Here is a 22,049-nt window from a genome sequence, read left to right on the forward strand (position 1 = left end):
CGCCCGTTTGGGCCTGGTACTCCCTGACAGTCTCCGTACTTTCCACTACGCTGCTCTCTCTAGCTGTGTGTGGGGTTCGGGCAGCACTACCAGGTGACCGTTCTCCCCCGTCGGTAGTCACTGCGCGGACGCTGTTAGACTGCAACAGCTCCAGGGTCTGCTTCTGCTCTTCCTGAGCTGCACACTAAACCGGCTCACTCGTGGGACCTGCACTGATGCTCCTGTCTGAGCTCCACTTCCATGCTCCTCACTCCTCCACACTCTGCTTCAGACTCCTTTCTCTTTTCCCTTTTGTGCCTGCCTACGCCACCTAGCAACCAGGCTCTCTACCACACCCCTTGAGTGGAGATGGAGGCTTCGCCCCCTCCACTCCTCAAGTGGAGGTGAAGGCTTTGCCCCCTCCTGGGATCCCCAGGGGTCCTCTCAAAGGTACATGTGTGAGACCTGATCACTATGCGCCTGTGTAGTCACACCTCGGTCAGCCTTCTGGATTACCTGTTTGTACTGTCCCCAGCATGGGTGCAGTACTCAGTGGTGCCTGACCAGGTCAGGGGCGCCACAGGGGCCCCGGTCCAAATTTTGCACCAGGGCCCATCAAACTCTAGTTACACCACTGACTACCGGTACTTGTTACCTAATATATCCCATCTTTTGACAGATGCCAACATAAGGATATAATGATAATCACAATCATCACTGATTTCAATGTTATGGTGGAGCAGTGAAAAAGCAATGAAAATTCCCTATACATAGAATAGCACGTTCATTATTTTTCAGTGTGAACCTGTCAGGAAAGGGTTGCAGGCTCAGCACACACCCTGGTGGACTTCCCCAGTGGGCGGACTGATACTGTGGAAGTGCTCAGGTGCTGTGTTGTCACTGTGAGTCAGGAAGCCTGGCAGCACGATCACGAAGAAATGCCGCATTTCTGCAAGGGGATCGCATCGTAACCATGTGTGGCTGTCTCAGGTGGATACTTCTATACGTGAGCTGCATGGCGGGCTATGTCACAGGTATGCTTCTTTATTAGAACCACTGGGTCTGGTGTACAAAAGCCGTAATAGGACAGAGAATAGAGTAAGGAGTCGCATACAAGCAGGCACCTTTAATGGTAGAGGAGTATATATATATATATATATATATATATATATATATATATATATATTAGGTAACCTGTATATGTATGAAAGATATGTGAGCGAGCGAGTCTTCCCTATGACAGCACATAGGCGACAGAGCTGACAGTCCGTCGCGTAACCTCAGGCAGACTTCAGGTAACCCTTTGCCTGATCATGGCGTAGAAGTTGTACATTATACAGAAATCCCACTGTACAGTCTGCCAGTATCGTGAGCAAGGGGCTTCTGGTGAAGAGCTGACTCCCTGTCTCTTGGACTTCTCCATGTGAGGCCATGTGCACACACTGCGTTTTTATCACAGATTTGTCACAAAACTGCATGCAAATCCTTATGCCAGCAAAGTCAATGAAGTTTTGTGCACACGTTGCTTATTTTTCTCTTGCAGATTTGGTGCAGACGTTAATCTGTGGCATGTCAATTCTTTTAGCGGTTTTCCACTCCAGAATTAAATCGGGGCAAAACACCGCATTTTTTTCTACCAAGAGATGCAGATTTGGTACAGAAATTTCTGCAACCAAATACTCAGAATGCGCGCATAGCTGAATTATAATATATGGCGGCATAATATTAAAGCGTTCCTCCTTCACTACCTGCACAGGCACTTTTTAAAATAAGTACTCCCCTGTCACAGGTGTGTCACGGGTGACAGACAGTCATGTAGTTTCTGGCCATAGAAGGTCACAGAGTTTGGTTGCACAGAATGCTCCCTGACTTTCTATTGTTCCTTCTGTCAGTATTCATTGTGCTCGGTGGCTTTTGTGCTGGATTTTCATCTCTCCCACTTTTGGACCAAGAAGGAGCTCGTCTTCCACCCAGCTGCTGATCATGAGTATTTTCTTGGTGCTTAAATACTCCCATCTTCCCTGAACTGGTGATATTATTCAGTTCATTCTAGCTCTGGTTGCAAGCAGGTGGCTTGCTCTCATCTGTAGTATCATTGCTGAAGCTTTGCTGAACTCCTGGATGAGGCATCTGTGGATAAGTAGTTCATGCACTTTCCTCTGTGTGTCCTCCATATGTCTTCCTTTAGCATTTAGTGGGGTTGACAAAGAGCTCATCCCACCAGTTGCCTATTTAGGGTCCTGCACTAGGAATAACTAGGGTCAGGTATCCAGCTCGGCGCATAGATCCGGAACCTATCCATGGTGGTGAGGGACCCCAGGAACCAGCAGTAAGTTTGGTCAGGGGTCACCATCTCCCCCTTCCCTAGACGCAGGGGTCCCCTTTCCTTACCTGTTGCCACTCACTTAATACTTCCCCGTACCTAACGTGACATACCCCTTGTAAAATAACATATACTCACCTCCCACGCAAGTGCTGTTTCAGCGATATTTGCGCTGGAGCTCATGTGGCATTGTTATGCCACTGCAAATCCTGAAGCCAATCGACGCCGATATTGGACTTCTGCGCTCTCACTACTTCTCAATGTCCAAGTGAAGTAAGTGTGCAGCAGCTCTATAGCGGTCACTGATTTGCTACAGGGCTCATGTGGCATAACAATGACACATCCAGCGCCAACCCAGGAGGTGAGTATATGTTATTTTTATTTTACAAGGGGAAATACTTCCTTTATTATTTTAAAAGAGGTGGTCCAAGAAGTGGACAATCCATAGCAATTTTTGCAAAAATGCAGGAAACTTAACTCAAACATTGGTTATAATAGGAATGCAGTGCTCTTATTTGCTTATAATGGTAAATCCTGCAGACAAGTTCCATTTACTATGCAGCAATAGGATTATTTGAATATTTTATATCTACAGCAAAGGTGCACAACCATTTCTAGCTCAAGGGCCACATTTCAATTTTCCTGCTTCTAAGCACCCGCATACATACGGTAATAGAGAGCTGTAGACAGTCGGCTGCTTCGGTGGATTGATCGTCTTTCCGCTATCTCTCCCAACTCCTCCATAGGCCTCTTTCACACATACGTGCCTCCGTTCCGTATTTACCTGTCTCCGTGTGTTTCTCACGCCGACATGTCCATTTTCTCTTCGGCATCACTGGTGTCACACGGAACGCAAACGTGTCACACGTAACACACACGGACCACACGGATGTGTTCCGTGTGACACGCACCGGAGAAAAGACATATGTCTGCTAGAAAAAAAACAAACCTTTACTCACCTTCTCCTGCCCTCCTGTCTCTGCCGCTGCTGTCACTTGCTGCCGACCGCCGCTCATTGTGCTAATTGAATATTCACTTCACTGCCTGGCAGCAGCAGCAGCGGGGAGTCGGCAGGACCGGAGACCGAAGATCAGCACCACGGACAGCGACGCCAGGGACAGGTGAGTAGGAAGTTCCCGTTCTCCGTGTGTTATCACGGATAACACACGGAGAACACACGTAGGCCATACACACGGCACACCGAGGGCAATACACACCTTTGACACGTCCGTGAAAAACGTGGGTGTTTTTCAGGGACGTATGAAAGAGGCCATACACGGGAATACTCACAATGCTGAGCGCTTGTGTGTTCTCTACGACCCGCAACACACATCCGTGTAATTTGTACGTGTGCGGTACGTATTTGCACGTACCGAAGACACGTAGACACGGAGACCCATGTTATTCAATGGTAGATGGCACACACACGTAAAATCGCACGGAACGTGTGTCCGTGAGGTAAGTACGTGTGTGCGCTTTTCTACCCGGACAACATGTCCGTTTTTGGCCAGCAGCACGCAGGCACGGACCCGCTAAAGCCTATGGGTCTGTGCCTGCACGGACCGCACACGGAGTATGTCCGTGTTCAGCACGTTTCATGCGTGTGCGTTTTTACACTAGCGATCTTATTTATTTATTTTTTTAATTAAATTCAGTATACTTACCTTTTTTTTCTGCTGTTCTCAGTCATACTTACATTGGCGCTCGTTTTTTTCTTCCCCCGGCTCATACCGCTCCCTGATCACCAGCGCGGCGAGGAACAGCTGTGCAGAGAATACGCGGCAACAATTACTTTGAAAATGCCGGCCGCTCATTAATCAATCTCGTATTCCCTGCTTTCCCCACACACAGACGCCTATGATTGGTTGCAGTCAAACACGCCCCTCACGCTGAGTGACAGCTGTCTCACTGCACCCAATCACAGCAGCCGGTGGGCGTGTCTATACTGTGCAGTAAAATAAATAAATAAATAATTAAAAAAAACGGTGTGCGGTCCCCCCCCCATTTTAATACCAGCCAGATAAAGCCATACAGCTGAAGGCTGGTATTCTCAGGATGGGGAGCCCCACGTTATGGGGAGCCCCCCAGCCTAACAATATCAGTCAGCAGCTGCCCAGAATTGCCGCATATATTATATGCGACAGTTCTGGGACTGTACCCGGCTCTTGCCGATTTGCCCTGGTGCGTTGGCAAATCGGGGTAATAAGGAGTTTTTGGCAGCCCATAGCTGCCAATAAGTCCTAGATTAATCATGTCAGGCGTCTCCCCGAGATACCTTCCATGATTAATCTGTAAGTGACAGTAAATAAACACACACACACACGAAAAAATCCTTTATTAGAAATAAAAAACACAAACATATACCCTCGTTCACCACTTTAATAAGCCCGAAAAAGCCCTCCATGTCCGGCGTAATCCAGGATGCTCCAGCGTCGCATCCAGCTCTGCTGCATGGAGGTGACCGGAGCAGCAGAAGACACCGCCGCTCCTGTCACGCAGCTAATGAAGGCAATAGCGCGATCAGCTGAGCTGTCACTGAGGTTACTCGCGGCCAACGCTGAATACAGCTGATCGCGCTATTGCCTTCGTTAGATGCGTGGAGGTGACAGGAGCGGCGGTGTCTTCTGCAGCTCCGGTCACCTCCATGCAGCAGAGCTGGATGCGACGCTGGAGCATCCTGGATTACGCCGGACATGGAGGGCTTTTTCGGGCTTATTAAAGTGGTGAACCAGGGTATATGTTTGTGTTTTTTATTTCTAATAAAGGATTTTTTCGTGTGTGTGTGTCTTTATTTGCTGTCACTTACAGATTAATCATGGAAGGTATCTCGGGGAGACGCCTGACATGATTAATCTAGGATTTACTGGCAGCTATGGGCTGCCAAAAACTCCTTATTACCCCGATTTGCCAACGCACCAGGGCAAATCGGGAAGAGCCGGGTACAGTCCCAGAACTGTCGCATATAATGTATGCGGCAATTCTGGGCGGCTGCTGACTGATATTGTTAGGCTGGGGGGCTCCCCATAACGTGGGGCTCCCCATCCTGAGAATACCAGCCTTCAGCCGTATGGCTTTATCTGGCTGATATTAAAATGGGGGGGGACCGCACGCCGTTTTTTTAAGTTATTTATTTATTTTACTGCACAGTATAGACACGCCCACCGGCTGCTGTGATTGGGTGCAGTGAGACAGCGGTCACTCAGCGTGGGGGGCGTGTCTGACTGCAGCCAATCATAGGCGTCTGTGGGTGGGGAAAGCAGGGAATACGAGATTGATTAATGAGCGGCCGGCTTTTTCAAAGTAATTGTTGCCGCATATTCTCTGCACAGCTGTTCCTCGCCGCGCTGGTGATCGGGGAGCGGTGAGTATGACAGAGGGCTGCTCACTTCAGTCACTTGGGGGATTAGCGGTCACTGGTGAATCCTTCACAGGTGACCGCTAATCAGTACGCGGCACACAGACAGAGCCGCGGCATGACAATGAAGTCGGGTGAAGTTCACCCGAGTTCATTCTCATCGCGCAACTCTGTCTGCTGTCAGCCGACATGTATCAACGACATTGTGCAACACACAAATGGACATTCCACACGGACATTCCACGTACACATACACGGGCATTTTACACACAAACACGGACATTTTACACGTACACACGGCTCGCATACACCATCACACGGATGCCATACGTACTGGAGAAACGCCCCAAAAAACGGAACACGGACCCGAAAAACGGACCGTGCTACACGCACGTTTTTTTGCGGAAGTGTGTTTTAGGCCTCCAAGAGAGAGACGCTGCCAGAGTTGTCTGGTGGCAGATTATATAACCAAGAACAAAAGGATTGTCAATTCGAAGTTGGATATACCAGATCCTAATCTCCTCTGCCTGCTGACCCTATCGATAAATGCTGGTTCAGCCGACATTAACCTAATGTGTATGGAGTGAACTTTGGAGGCACAATAATCTTTAAAGGGGTGGTTAGAGGGCAAAAGTAAATTTCTTTTTAAATTCCTATCTATTTGATGCTGTAATCTAAGCCAGGGGTCTCAAACTTGGCTGGGCATATGGGCCGCACATAGAATATAAACTAATTTGGAGGGCTGCATTCTTTGCAGGACAAAGTGACATTTTTAGTGGTGCATTTTTTTTTCTATACAATTTGAGATCACTGGGGTGTTTTTTGACATTTTTTGCTCATTTAATATTACAAACGTGCACTTTTTTTGTTTATATATAAAAAGGATTTTTAATTGTAAAAAAAAATGTTTTTTTACAGCTTTATTTTGAATTTTTTTTTTTACATTTTATCTCCTTCTTGTAAGTAATATAGTTTTACACTTAGATCATATAGTAATTTTGGCCAACAACTTGTAGTAATGTTCCCTTCCTGGTCCCCATTCTGTAGTAATGTGCCCATCCTTTTCTCAATCCTGTAGTATAGTGCTCATTGTTCCTTCCATGCTGTAATAATGTGTTTGACGTTGTCCCCGTCCTGTAGTAATGTGCCCATTCTGTAGTAATGTGCCTATCCTATAGTAATTTGCCTTTACTTGTCCTCATTCTGTAGTAATGTGCCCATGGTGGTCCAAGTCTTGTAGTAATGTGCTCATCCAGGTCCCCATCCTGTAGTAATATGTCCATCCTGGTCCCCTTCTTGCAGTAATGTACCTATCCGTGTCCCCTTGTAGTAAGGTGCCCATCCTTGTCTCCTTTTAGTAATGTGTACATCCTGGTCCTTTTCTTGTAGTAATGTCTCCTTCTTGTATAAATCCTGTAGCAATGTCCCCTATTGTGCCATTTTTCAGACAAACACAAAGCCAACCACCTCCCCCCCCCCCATTCTTCACACCTGTCCTCCATTCCCCACGGTATCCTCTTTTCTTTCTTGTGCCCCTTGAGCAAGCAGACTCCTTGGTGATCACAGCTGTTGCAGGGATCACTGCTGTCAGTGCTTTTATTTCAGATGAATGATTCACAAGCGCCACGCAGAGATAAGTTCTCTGCACAGCTATTCCAATGGCAGCCACCAGACATTTTGAAGCCAGGAGCTAACGTCACACACCAACGTCAGTTGCTGGCCTGTGATAGGCCAGCAGCTGCCATTGGTACAACTCTGCAGAGAGCTTATCTCTGTGTGGCGCTGGCAAAGCTGACAGTGGTAGCCCCTGCACCAACCGTGATCATCGAGGGGTCTGTGTGGCTGCGGGCCGCAAGAAACAGCTCAAAGGGCCGCATGTGGGCTGCGTGTTTGAGACCCCATGATCCAAGCTATTATCTAATACACTGGTATTAAAAATTCCCTACAGTTCCCTAACTATACTATCTAAGTGCATGCTGGGATACCCAAACAAAGTGCCATCAGGGGGCAGAGGGGGTGGTCTGTCCCTGCTGTGTCTGTTCCACCCTGTCCTATGCACTGTGTGATCTGCACAGTGCTCAGTGCCTACTCTATTGGCTGAAATCAATATCTATACCTGGCATACTAGCGCCGCCCTCACTGGTGACGTCTCTGGTCTCATGCATGCCAGGTATAGACACTTCTCTATTACCAGCAGATTATTACTGATCTGAGCTTATAACAGAATAGGCTCTGTGCAGTTTGCGCAGTGTATAGAGGTACACAGCAGTGATATACCAGCCCCTGAAATGAGTGTCACGATGATGATCTTAGTTTCAGGGAAGGGACAGAGGCTGCAATCAATGCAACAGCTTCTGCCCCCTGATGATGCTTCGTTTGAGTATCCCAGCATGCACTGGGAATCTCAAACTAATCGTCAACAGACAGAAAGTAGAAAAAAATTAGAATAGCAGTTACATAGTGTAGTAAGGTAATATTTAATACAAATATATTAGAACATAGCTTAGATTATAGCAGCAAATAGGGATTTAAAATGAAATTTACTTTTGCCTTCAGACCACCCCCTTAAAGAAGACCAGGTAATTTTTCATTTTTACATTTTCATTTTTTCCTCCCCTTTTTTATGCAGCACAAGTTGTAATTTTGAATGACCCCTTTCACTTTATCAAATAATGGAAGAAAAAAACAGGGAAAAAATTCCAAGAGCATGAAATCTTGAAATAAAAACACATGCAATTCCACCAATGTTTGTTTTATTTTTGTTTTTTTTTTTATGTTGCTCATTGTGCAATAAAAGTGACCTGGCAAGAGAACTATCCAGGTCAGCACGATTACAGCAATACCAAACTTGCATACTGTTTATCACTTAAAGGGAACCTGTCATCAGAAATTTCGCCCAAAAGCTAAAAGATTCCCCCTCTGCAGCTCCTGGGCTGCATTCTAGGAAGGTCCCTGTTATTATTGTGCCCCATGTGAGACCAAAATAAAGCCTTTATAAAGTTCTACCTTTTTGTATGCAGCTTCTGTAAATTCGTCCCGGGGGCGGGCTCTCTGCCGTCCGTTATTCTGCCTCCTGGTCCTGTATGCCGCCCCCATCGCTCCTTTCCATATCTGATGCACCGCCCACTGCTCCAGCCATCCCCGCGCATGCCCAGTGCCAGTCTCACAGGACTGAGCAGTTTGACCGCTGGTGACATGTGCGCAGACAAGTGATTATGGACGGGACTGTGACTGTTATCAGCAAGTACCCGGCCATAATCTCTTGAGCGCGCAAACCTCTCCAGCGGTCAGACACACTGTGCTCAGGGTAGTGCTAGACTGTATGGGCTGCTTCCAGGGATGACGTCCCTTTGTCATGTGATAGTATTTTGAACACGCCCCTATCACATGACAAAGGGACGTCATCCCTGGAAGCAGCCCATACAGTCTAGCACTACCCTGAGCACAGTGTGTCTGACCGCTGGAGAGGTTTGCGCGCTCAAGAGATTATGGCCGGGTACTTGCTGATAACAGTCACAGTCCCGTCCATAATCACTTGTCTGCGCACATGTCACCAGCGGTCAAACTGCTCAGTCCTGTGAGACTGGCACTGGGCATGCGCGGGGATGGCTGGAGCAGTGGGCGGTGCATCAGATATGGAAAGGAGCGATGGGGGCGGCATACAGGACCAGGAGGCAGAATAACGGACGGCAGAGAGCCCGCCCCCGGGACGGATTTACAGAAGCTGCATACAAAAAGGTAGAACTTTATAAAGGCTTTATTTTGGTCTCACATGGGGCACAATAATAACAGGGACCTTCCTAGAATGCAGCCCAGGAGCTGCAGAGGGGGAATCTTTTAGCTTTTGGGCGAAATTTCTGATGACAGGTTCCCTTTAATGTCAAAAAAATTAAGTCAGAACCATGTGAAACAAAATAAAATTGTCACAATATTTCTGAGATCCATAGCTTTTTATTTTTTTTTTTATTTTTGCTGCTGATGGAGCTGTTTGAGGACATTTTTTTTTTTTTTTTGAGTGGTGAGCTATTTTAATTCATACAGTTTTAAGGTACATAGGACAATTACAGTGGGTATGGAAAGTATTCAGACCGCTTTAAATTTTTCACTTTTTGTTTCATTGAAGCCGTTTAGTAAATTCAAAAAAGTTCATTTTTTTTTCTCATGAATATACACTCTGCACCCCATCTTGTCAGAAGAAAAACAGAAATGTAGAAATGTTTGCAAATTTATTAAGCAAAAAAAACTGAAATATAAGTATACAGACCCTTTGCTGAGTATTGAGTAGAAGCACCTTTTGAGCTAGTACAGCAATGAGTCTTCTTGGGAATGATGCAACAGGTTTTTTTACACCTGGATTTGGGGATCCTCTGCCATTCTTCCTTGCAGATCCTCTCCAGTTCCATCAGGTTGGATGGTGAACGTTGGTGGACAGCCATTTTCAGGTCTCTGCAGCGATGCTCAATTGGGTTTAGGTCAGGGCTCTGGCTGGGCCAGTCAAGAATGGTCACAGAGTTGTTCGGAAGACACTCTTTTGTTATTTTAGCTGTGTGTTTAGGGTCATTGTCTTGTTGGACGGTGAACCTTTAGCCAAGTCTGAGGTCAAGAGCACTCTAGAAGAGGTTTTAGTTTCTAGGATATCTCTGAACTTGGCCACATTCATCTTTCCTCCAATTGCAACCAGTTGTAACCAATTGCAACCAGTTCCCTGCAGCTGAAAAACACCCCCATAGCATGACGCCACCATGTTTCACTGTTGGGATTGAATTGGGCAGTTGATGGGCAGTGCCTGGTTTTCTCCACACATACCGCTTAGAATTATCACCAAATACTTCTGTCTTTGTCTCATCAGACCAGAGAATCTTATTTCTCATAGTCTGGGGTCCTTCATGTGTTTTTTTGCAAATTCTATGCGGACTTTCATATGTCTTGCACTGAGGAGAGGCTTCCGTCGGGCCACTCTGCCATAAAGGCCCGACTGGTGGAGGGCTGCAGTCATAGTTGACTTTGTGGAACTTTCTCCCATCACCCTACTGCATCTCTGGAGCTCAGCCACAGTGATCTTGGGGTTCTTCTTTACCTCTCTCACCAAGGCTCTTCTCCCATGATTGCTCAGTTTGACTGGACGGCCAGGTTTAGGATGAGTCTTGGTGGTCCCAAGCGTCTTCCATTTAAGGATTATGGAGACCACTGTGTTCTTGGGAACCTTGAGTACTGCAGAAATTCTTTTGTAATCTTGGCCACATCTGTGCCTTGACACAATTCTGTCTCTGAGCTCCTTGGGCAATTCCTTTGACCTCATGATTGTCATTTGGCCTGACATGCACTGTGAGCTGTGAGGTCTTATATAGACAGGTGTGTGCCTTTCCAAATCAAGTTCTATCAGTTTAATAAAACACTGCTGGACTCCAATGAAGGAGTAGGACCATCTCAAGGAGGATCACAAGGAAATGGACAGCATGTGACTTAAATATGAGTGTCTGAGAAAAGGGTCTGAATATTTATGACCATGTGAAATTTCAGTTTCTCTTGTTTAATAAATTTGCAAAAATTTCTACATTTCTGTTTTTTGAAGTTACCAAATGGCTGCAATAAAACAAAGAGTGAAAAATTTAAAGGGCTCTGAATACTTTCCATATCCACTGTACTTGCTTTTTCTTGCACCTTTTGGGGACAAGAAAAGGAAAAAAAGACAGTTTTTAAGGCTTTTTTTTTCCTTTACAACTTTTACTATATGTGTTAATTAATTTTATATTTTCAGATTTTGTGCTTTTCCAGATGTGAGAATATCAAATACGTTTAGGTTTTTATTTATTTTGGGTCTTAAAAAAAGAAAGTGTTTCAAACTTTTTTTTTTTTTTTAATGCATCAGCTGCATACGGGGTGGGTTCAGACCTTTAGCCTCCCCTATTTCTCTTTACACCTCCACTTGACGTGTGACATACATGTGCATGACGCAACATAAGTGGGTTTTTTTTGTCTGATCTATTTATGTCTGCTGCTCGTCTTGAGGAACCGATGTGAAGGGTATTCAAAGCAGGAAGAATCTTGTGTCTGGCGGTTTTCTTCATGCCCTGAACTATACAGTGAGTGCTCCTTCAAGATTTAAAGGGAACCAATTACCAGGATTTTCGTTTATAACATAAAGCCAGAGCTATACTGGCACCATCAGACTGATTCTCTACATAACTTTAGTGGTTAGCTCGGATGTATAGGTTTTGAAATCCAAGAAAGTAAAGTTCATAAAATCATCAGCTTCTTGAGTGACAGCAGCTGAGGATCAGATAATAGCTGGAGGGTATTCATAATTGTCCCCTCCCCCTGTTAGAATTAGCATAAGTATTATACAATCGATGTTACTTTTCACTAGCAGGACCTATTTGAGGTCATACCCATGTGACCAGAAGGGGCGGGCCTGAGCCAACAAAGCTGATACCAGGAAGCAACATTTTTCTGTTGGCTGAGGCCCCGCTCCTTCTGGTCACATGGGTATGACCTCAAATAGGTCCTGCAAGCCAAAAATTAAATTGATTATGCTAATTCTAACAAGGGGAGGGGATAACTATGAATACCCCCCAGATATTATCTGATCTTCAGCTGCTGACACTTAAGAAGCTGATGATTTTAGAAACTTTACTTTCTTGGATTTCAAAACCTATACAACCGAGCTGAGCACTAAAGGTATGTAGAGAATCAGCCTGATAGAGCCAGTATATAGCACTGTCTTTAGGATATATATGAAAATCCTGGTGATTGGTTCCGTTTAAATCATGAAGCTGACAACTACAGTGCTCCCTTAGCATCAAAACCCCAATTACAGTGGTAGCAACAGTACCCACCACAGCAATGTCCAAAATACTAATGGATATGTAGAAAAAAGTATGGCGTATCTTATGGCAAAGCCAGGAATTCTTTTATGGCAGCACCAACAGATCAATTCTCTTCTCGGCACACTTCGTTCAAGTTTGAATCTGGTCTTTTGGCCATGATCCACCACAGCAAGTCTAGACACAGATAAATCGGAACGAGTGCTATCGTTTTGTTTTGTTTTTTTCTCATACCGATTCAGCATGAGAAAAAAAAAATTCAGCATGCTGCGATTTGATGTGTAAATGGGAGGAGACTTGTCCATTCAAGTCTATGGGTGCATGGAAATTACCGGACTACACTCAGATGACATCCAAGTGCAGTCCGATTTCCTCAAACTCACACAATGAAGAAGATGGAGAAATGTTGCTCTTCATCTTCCCTTCACAATGTGCTCAGATTCTGTCATCCAAGAGAATCGGATCACACTAAGCCGACACTCTGATCACATTTTTATCTGAGTGTCATTTGTCAGTGAATATTTTTACATAGAACTTGGAGTGAATTCTGCATTGATACACATAAAAAACACTTCACATACTTTTAATAAATTTGCAATTCAATGACATGGCAAAACACACCTACATGGTGCTGTTTTGTAATATATATATATATATATATATATATATATATATATTAGCTGCACTACCTGCCTTCGCCTGGGTTAATAGCTGCTGTTAACAAGATAGAATGTGTTAACAAAAATGTATTCTGCACACAAATAGATAGAAATGTAATTATTAAATTGTTGCCTATATTAACCAATCAGAGCTCAGATTAATTAACTGTAGCAAAATAGAAGCTAGGCTGTGATTGGTTGCTATTGGCAGCCTGATAAATCTCCAGGCAACAGAAAGCCCTCCCCCCTGACAGTATATATTAGCTCACACATACACATATAGATAGGTCATGTGACTGACAGCTGCCGTATTTCCTATGTGGTACATTTGTTGTTCTTGTAGTTTGGCTGCTTATTAATCAGATTTTTATTTTTGAAGGATAATACCAGACTTGTGTGTGTTTAGGGCGATTATGCGGCGAGGTTGGTGTATGTGTGGTGAGATGTGTGCTGAGGGTGGTATATGTGTTCAAGTACGTGATAGTGTGTGGCGCATTTTGTGTGTGTTCATATCCCCGAGTGTGGTGAGTATCCCATGTTGGGGCCCAACCTTAGCAACTGTACGATATATACTCTTTGGCGCCATCGCTCTCATTCTTTAAGTCCCCCTTGTTCACATCTGGCAGCTGTCAATTTTCCCCCAACACTTTTCGTTTCACTTTTTCCCCATTATGTAGATAGGGGCAAAATTGATTGGTAAATTGGAACGCGTGGGGTTAAAATTTCGCCTCACAACATAGCATCCGGCTCTGCCCGGAATAGTAACAGTCTCTCTGTTTCTCTCCCATTCTCTGTCTGTCTCCCCCTCTGTATATATCTCTCTGTCTCTCTCTCTCTCTTTGTCTGTCTCGTTCCCTGACTGTCTGTCTCTTTCTCCGTCTGTCTCAATCTCTTTCCCTGTCTGTCTATCTATCTCTGTCACTTTCCCTGTCTGTCTCTTTCCCTGTCAGTCTGTTTCTTTGTCTGTGTCTGTCTCTTTGTGTCCGTCTCTTACCCTGTCTATGTCTGTTTCTTACCCTGTCTGTGTCTGCCTCTTTCCTTGTCTGTGTCTCTCTCTTTCCCTGGCTGCATTGTGACATGCCAACATTCCATATAAGGGCGTGGCTGCGCATTCTTCTGAAGTTCTGTTTGTTTTAATGTTTTGTTTATTGAAACAAGAAATAAGAATACAAATTCAACAGAGATCACAGTCTTGAGCACTATTGTTACAACTGCCATATAATCTTCCCATCACATTTTTATACCTCAGATTACATATGAATTATCTGATCTCATCCAGATAATGAACTTAGCTTTCCGGCTTTTGGGAATGACCTCTCCGGATTTATCAGACTGGAGTCTGGATTAACATGAAATATTTTTTAACAGTAAATACCATAAGAATTCGGTATTAGAGGGGGGAAAACAAGGATCTAGGAAAACGAAATTATGTAACATGGAATTCAATTAAGGGATTAGAGGTAATAGGTTCAGGAGACGGGAAAAGAAAAAAAAGGGAAAGAGATAGGAATGAAAGGAGAAAGGAGAGAATGTTGGTCTTGGGTCCACTCATCTCGTGGTAGGTATAGTCTGACTTCTATCCATCATCTCATTGAGTGAGGGGTAGGGTGACTCACATGTCCCTATAATGCCGCCTGTGAAGTAACTACTGAAAATTGTGGCTTTGACTTATAGGCCTGCCAAGCCTTCCAGATCTGGTGGAAAGAGAGCGCATTCTGACGTGAAAGGGCTGAAAGTTCTTCGACATGGTATAATTGATCCAATTTCAGTAAGAGCTGCGCAAGAGTGGGAATTGTCGTTGTGCGCCACATTTGGGCAATGAGAAGTTTACAAGCAGAGCCTACAAATGACGCTAGAATCGAAGTGGCTTTATCTTTAGGCCACATTGGGAAGTTCAGAAGCATTTGTCTTGGGTCCAAGACCCCTTTTTTACCTGTGAGATCATTTATTAACCGTGATGCTGTCCGCCAGAAGGTCTGGATATTCGGACATTCCCACCACACATGTAAATATGTTCCCCTGTCCCTCTCACATCGCCAGCATTGATCCGAGGTGGAAGAGCTCCACATACTAGACGAGGTAGGGACAATGTACCATCTCGCAATCACTTTGAAAGAATTCTCTTGAACTCTCACACAACACGACGGACCGTGTGAAGCCTTATAAATTTGGCTCGTCTGAAGATCAGTGAATATGGTTTTCAGGTCCCCTTCCCATCTCAGTATATACGCTCTCTTCACCACCAGTTTTTTAGTAAGCAGAGTATGATACAAATTAGAAAGAACTTTCCTGGGAGCCCGGGTTTGCATGCAGAAAGATTCAAACGTGGTTAAAGGTCTGTCGAGATGTGCGTGGGGTAATAGTGGGTGTATCACATGTTTTAATTTCGTGTGATGGAGAAATGTGAGTCTAGCGAGGAGAGGATTCATATCCATCTCCTGTTTAGATATCAAAGAGCCATCCACCAAAAGATCAGCCAGCGGAACCTTCACATTGGTCAGGAATGTGGCCTTCGTGGACGCCGGTTGATTGACATCGGCTTCCAGTATGTCAGCAACTTGGGTTAAAGGGGAAAGAGGAGGGGCTAACAGCTCTCTAATTTCCCTCCATTTATGCATAAGGGTTCTCGTTAGTTCATTCGTAATGGACCTTTTATCTTTCTGATTAGTAGGGGAGAGTAACATAGCTCGTAGCGGAGTGGGGGCTAAGTATTCTTCTAATGATATCCACAATTTACTCGGTGGGCGTCTAATCCAATCTACTGTCCTGGAGAGTACTGCGGCTCGATAATATAACGATACATTAGGTAGACCCATGCCCCCTTTGTCCTTTGGCAGGTTCAATGTTTGAAAATTGATTCTTGGTTTATGTTTATTCCATACATAATTGGAGATTAAAGAGTTGCACTGAGAAAGAAAAGTTGTGGGGATTGGTATGGGTAACATTTGAAAGAGGTAGATAAACTTTGGAAGTATAACGCTTTTAATTAAGTTTTTCCGGCCCATCCACGAAAGGAAGGGAGCCTTCCACGAGGCTAAGTGTGCGGTAAGATTAGGGAGAAGGGGTTTGTAATTGAGGTCAAACAAGGACTTGAAGGTTTTCCCCAGTTTAATGCCTAGGTATGTTATGTGGCTAGTTGGCCATCGAAAAGGAAACGCGTTTTGGAGAGATTTGATAACTTTACTGGCAATATTCATGCTTAATGCTTCTGATTTGGATAGGTTTATTTTGAAGTTGGACCAATGGCCGTATGTCTCCAGTACTTTCATGAAGGCAGGGAAGCCCTTCTCCGGCCTGGACATTACCACCAGCAAGTCGTCGGCAAAGGCGGCAGACTTGTGGTGAACACCCTGCAGGCTGAACCCCTCAATCTCTCGATCCTGTTGGATAGAAGTTAGCAGTGGCTCCATGGCCATGACAAAGAGTAGGGGGGATAAGGGGCATCCCTGCCTTGTGCCATTTTTAATGTCGAGGGGATCGGTGAGAGTATTATTTATCTTAATCCTGGCCGTGGGAAACGTGTACATCTGCAGGATTGCGCGCAGGACATCAGGGGGGAAGTTGAAGGCCTCTAGTGTCCCTTGCAAAAAGGTCCAGTCCACCCTATCAAACGCCTTCTCAGCGTCCGTTCCCAGCAGCACCAGAGGCAGCTTATGGGTTCTGGCGTGTTGCATTAAGTTTATTACTCTTAGCGCGTTATCCTTCCCCTCTCTGCCCCTGATAAACCCCGTTTGCTCAGGGGAAATGAGATTTGGGAGGACCTCCGCCACTCGGTTGGCAATTAAGCTAGCATAAATCTTTAGGTCCACATTCAGAAGTGAGATGGGCCTATAGTTTCCACAACACTCCGGATCTTTCCCCTCCTTGTGTATTAATGTAATATGTGCCTCCAGTGCTTGCTTGGGAATGGGGTCACCGCGAAGCAAAGCGTTGCATGATGCTAAGAGGTGTTCCCCCAGAATATCAAAGAATTTTTTATAATAGATAATGGGAAGACCATCCGGACCTGGAGCCTTCCCCACGGGGCTCCTGGACAGGATGGACTGAACCTCCGCTCGAGAAAACGGTTTTTCTAAGGACGCCTGCTGCATTTTAGAAAGTTTCGGGAGGTTTAATTTAGCCAGGTAGTTTTGTATACCACACTTCCTCCTGTCTCTTTCCGTAGCCGACTCCTCTGGCCGAATTTGATATAAATTTTTATAAAAATGAAGGAATTCGTCCGAAATTTGGGAATAGTCTTGCGTACGATGACCCTGAGGAGTTTTAATGGCATGTATGAAAGTACGGGCCTGTCTTTTTTTAATCAGGGACATCATAAGTTTAGAGGCTTTATCCCCATGAAGGAACATACGATTCCTCCAACCGAGATAAAATTTTGCCGATTGTTTATTAAGCATGTCCCTAAGTTCCACCCGTTTCGCAGTCAGTTGTTCTAACGTCTGTTGGGACAGGGACTTTTTATGCTGGGCCTCCAGCGAGGCAATCTCAGTGTACAGATTCTGCAAGAACGATTTCCTCTTCTTGTTGAGATATGAGGAGATGGAGATCAACTCTCCGCTAATGACCGACTTATGTGCTTCCCACAACATTGGGGCCGCCATATCCTGGGTCTTGTTCTCTGCGAAATAATTACGGAGACAATCGGATATGCGTTTCCTATTTTCTTCCGAGGAGAGAACTGATTCATTCAATCTCCACGTACGATGAAGCCAGTACGGCCTTAGGAGTGAGAAGCTGACAGAGACATAAGCATGATCGGAGTAAGGGGATGATTGTATCTCTGAGTCCTTGACATTAGGCAGTAGATGCCGGGGTAGAAAAATGTAGTCTAGTCTGTGGTATGATTTGTGAGGATTAGAGAAGAATGTATAATCTTTAGTTGTGGGGTGTTGGTAGCGCCATACATCTATCAAAGAAAGGGCAATGAGAGAGCATTTAATCCGAGAAAGGTCCCTTAGAGAGAGGTGGCTTTTTTTTGCAGTGGAGTCCAGTTTAGGTTCCAAGGCCACATTGAAGTCACCGCACAGTATTGGAGTACCTTCTGAAAAAATGCGAAATTTTTTAAGTATGGACATCAACCAACGAATCTGTTTGACGTTTGGGGCATACACATTCCCTAGGGTTACCATAGAACCGGCTAGAGTACCCTTGACGAAAATGAACCGACCCTCTGGGTCGATAGCAACATCTTGAGCTAGGAAGGGTATATCTTTAGCCAGGGCTATGGAGACCCCTCTAGAACCTTTACGTGGAGATGGGGCATGGAACCAGGTGTTGTAGTATGCTTTGTTAAAGCTTGGGATTTTGCCATCGCGGAAATGCGTTTCTTGGAAAAATATCATGTCTGCGTGTTTTTTCTTTAGGCTATGTAGAGTCTGTGACCTCTGTATGGGGTAGTTTAACCCATGTGCGTTGAGGCTTATCGCCGTAAATACCTTATGATGTAATGCCATGGTAGTATCGGCAGGAGGACAATCTGTTCTTTTTCCATCGGGATGAATGGACCGGACCTATGACCAAAAGAGGAAAGGAAGAGATAGAAAGAACAAGGGGTAGGGAGAGGTTCAAGAGGGGACAGGTTATTAGAATCAACATTTTCGACTATTTGCAATTCGAACAAATAAAAGTATGCATCAAGAGGGAGCAATAAGTGCAAAACCCCTGTAATAACTTCATGTTGTAACCAGCATTATCAGTTGTGGGCAACTACAACAGACCCATTCAAAGGCCCCTTCAGGGGGGCTCGCCCTCAAGGGTCATTTGGAGTTTCTTCGCCGCCTTGCGTCTGGATCTGTGGGTCTTTGGGGTAAGACTATGCCATGGTGCCGGATCCGGAAGCATCTGTAGTGTAGAAGCCGATCGATGGATTTCCAGCTCAGGGTATTTCTCCAGCGTGATCCCCAAGTCCTCACAGATCCGCCTTATCTCCGCAGAAGTTTTAGCTTGATAGTGTTTCCCATTAGCAGTTATAGCAATGCCAAAGGGATATAACCAGCGGTACGGAAATTGGCGTTGGCGCAACACTGTGGTGAAGGGTTGTAGCAATCTCCGTTTGGTCAGAGTGGTGGAAGCAAGGTCTTGAAAAATCAAGATTTTTGAGCCTTCATGGCTTATTGACTCCGCTTCTCTGGCTCTTTTGAGAATGAGTTCCTTAATTCTATAATCCAGGAAGCGGCAAATGACATCCCTTGGTGGTTCCCCTAGCCTGGGTCAGGGTCTCAAAGATCTGTGGGCTCGTATCAGTTCCATTGTCGGAGCAGGGTCAGAGTCCACCAGGTCATAGAAAATGCCCTGTAGGGTCGGTATCAAAGCTTCATTTGCTACCGATTCTGGAATTCCCTTTATCCTGAGATTGTTTCGCCTTTCTCTGTTCTCATGATCTTCCAGAATAGCATGGATTTGATTGATATTGTCCTCCTGTTGGCGGAGGCAGGAGATGACATTGTTGGAAGTGGAAGATATTGTTGCTTGGGCTGCTTCCAGGGATTCCACTCTGTGTCCAATTTGGCCAATTTCTTGCTTGATATCTGACAACTCCCTTGCCACCGGCTCCAGCGCATTTTTGAGAATCCGTTTTATAAAGGATCTTGAAATGGGGAGACTCTTGCTATTTTCAGCACCTTCAGTGTCACTGTCATCGTCATCCATATCTTGCGTATCATTGGTGGACATGCTTTGAGGGCTGTCTATTTTAGCGTCAGCTACATGTATGTGTTTTTTGAGAAACTTATCCACGTCAGCCTGAGTAGTGGACTTAACTGGTCTGGGCAGAGAACTGGCACGTGCGTTGCCGATTTTGACCATGTTGAAGTCTGACATATGTGGTTTTATGCTTAAGTAAGTGAATGGTAGGGGTTAGGCCACTCCGCTCCCTCCAGGTATTACCGACTTTAGTGCATTACACACCCTCCAAGAGGGGTAAAGAGGCAAGAAGAGAAAGTCTCTATGTTAGAGGTACTTCAGTATGGCCCCTCTCTATATCATCTTCGTCTCTGGGCCTCTCTTGCCCTTTTGGTGCTTGCAATAATGTATCTTGGGGAAGCTCTCCTGCCACTGGCCAGGTTTCCATGTGGTGTAGGCCCCAGACCCAGACCGACAGAGCCCCCTATAATGTGAAGGGGCACGGAGCAGCTCCCCACGGCTCCCAATGTACCTGGGTACCTTGAAAGGGGGGTCTCCCCGAACCGAGTCCGTCCACCTTCCACTTGATAAAGTCCCGGCGTATGGGGGTCCTATCTGTCCTCAGCACTGGCCCCTATTCCCCCTGCGACTCCACACTCAGCAGTGATGGCGGCCGCTGAGCTACACGGGGGGGGGGCAATGGAGGGGGGCGCCTGGGTGCTGGGTGCCCGCTGCTGGGCCCGACTGTCACCACAATCTGGATTTGGAGCCTCGGAGCAGGAGAGGGGCAGGCGTATAGCCGGGTGCTGGAGGATGACTCACTCACCGCCAGGCCTTCGCTCCAGAGCTGCAGGTTTCTCCCGAAGTGCCGCTCCCCAGCGTCGCGATATCTCACGCCGCGTCCCAGGCGCTCCGCGCGGCCTCTCCAGAAAACCGCGCGGCTTGCTGATCTCGCGCCTCAGGCCCTCCGACCGACCCACTGGTGATTACCAGGCCTCTTCACCTCCACAGGTCCTCCGGCTTGCTCTGGCAGCCCGTGCGGTCTCGGCTCCGTCCACCCTCCTCAGAGCCGGGCGGCAGGGGAACCAAAATGGCGGCGACGGCTCCCCGGAGCAGCGGATCAATCCGGACCAGGTAGATAGGGGATGGGGGTCGTCTGATGTCAGCCGTACCTTCTGAACCCCCTAGGGAGCTCTGTCTTTCCTCCGGTGGGAGCCTCTGTTATTCTGGGGCCGCGTTTCTCTGGCCCTGTCACCACCAATGCTCTGCCAGGCCGCAGCTGTATATGAGCCCTAGGATACGCTCCTATAAATGCAGCCGGCAAATGAGGGTCCCTTCTTTCTTGTGGCGCTCTGGGGGCTCGGATGAGATAGCCAGATGTGTGTATTGCCCGCCGGGGAGCAGGATGCCCATGGATAGATCAGGAGCTCCCGCATCCACGTCTGCCCCTGACAGTGGCCATTTTGGAACCCTTCTGAAGTTCTGGCTGCTCTGTGGCTCCCAGCTCCATTCGCTTTAATGGAGGCAGGTTTTTTGGAGAATAACTGTAAAGAGCGGAGTTAAAATTTCCCCTCGAAAAATAGCCTATGACGCTCTCGGGGTCCAGAAGTGAGTGTGCAAAATTTTGTGGCTGTAGCTGCGACGGTGCGGATGCCAATCCCGGACACACACACACACACACACACACACACACTCAGCTTTATATATTAGATATATATATTTTTTTAATTTTTTTTTCAGTGTGGAACATGCTCCTTCTGCCCTACCATGCCATCCACATTTGAAGACATAAAGAAACAGAGAAAAACTACTCATATGCAGAAGCCATATCAAAGTTATGGTTTTTATATAGGTCTTTCTGGGGGTTTTCAGTGAGAATATTTTTTGTTTCTATTTTTTTACATAAAACAACAAAACCCAATGAGTTGAACTGGCATCATACCATGCTGCTCTACCAACTGTTTTATGTGAGCTTAGCTTTAAAGTGGTTGTCCAATATCATGATGGTCTCATTAAAGATGAGGGCATAATTATTCCTCACTTGCTGTAGGGGAAATATAGGTGAAACACCTCTTTGTGGTTAGGGAAACCAAACATGTTTCATACAGCTTCTCTTCGAAAGTTGCACAGATTTAGTCCAGCTCTTCACAACCCAGTCAACGGAGATTATTGTCAAGGAAGGTGCCATCAGCAGGTCCAGTATTACATTTGGATCTTCAAAAGAATGGCCAACCAAGTAATACATGGACCATTTGAGATTGCCAAAGTTAGAATTGCTTTTTATATCT

The 22,049-nt window shown here is 45.8% G+C and overlaps 1 protein-coding gene across 1 annotated transcript in view; it reads left to right on the forward strand.

The window, feature by feature from the left end:
* The first annotated feature begins 895 nt into the window (after positions 1-895).
* The window catches only part of IFNLR1 (interferon lambda receptor 1), a 137,774-nt gene continuing 116,620 nt past the window's right edge, over positions 896-22,049 (forward strand). Inside the window, exon 1 of the mRNA XM_075334112.1 lies at positions 896-1,013. Coding sequence (XP_075190227.1) covers positions 953-1,013 — 61 coding nt within the window. The 5' untranslated portion in view covers positions 896-952. The remainder of the gene's footprint in view (positions 1,014-22,049) is intronic.

Source organism: Anomaloglossus baeobatrachus, chromosome 2 (genome assembly GCF_048569485.1).
Source record: "Anomaloglossus baeobatrachus isolate aAnoBae1 chromosome 2, aAnoBae1.hap1, whole genome shotgun sequence".
In the NCBI taxonomy this organism is placed as follows: Eukaryota; Metazoa; Chordata; class Amphibia; order Anura; family Aromobatidae; genus Anomaloglossus; species Anomaloglossus baeobatrachus.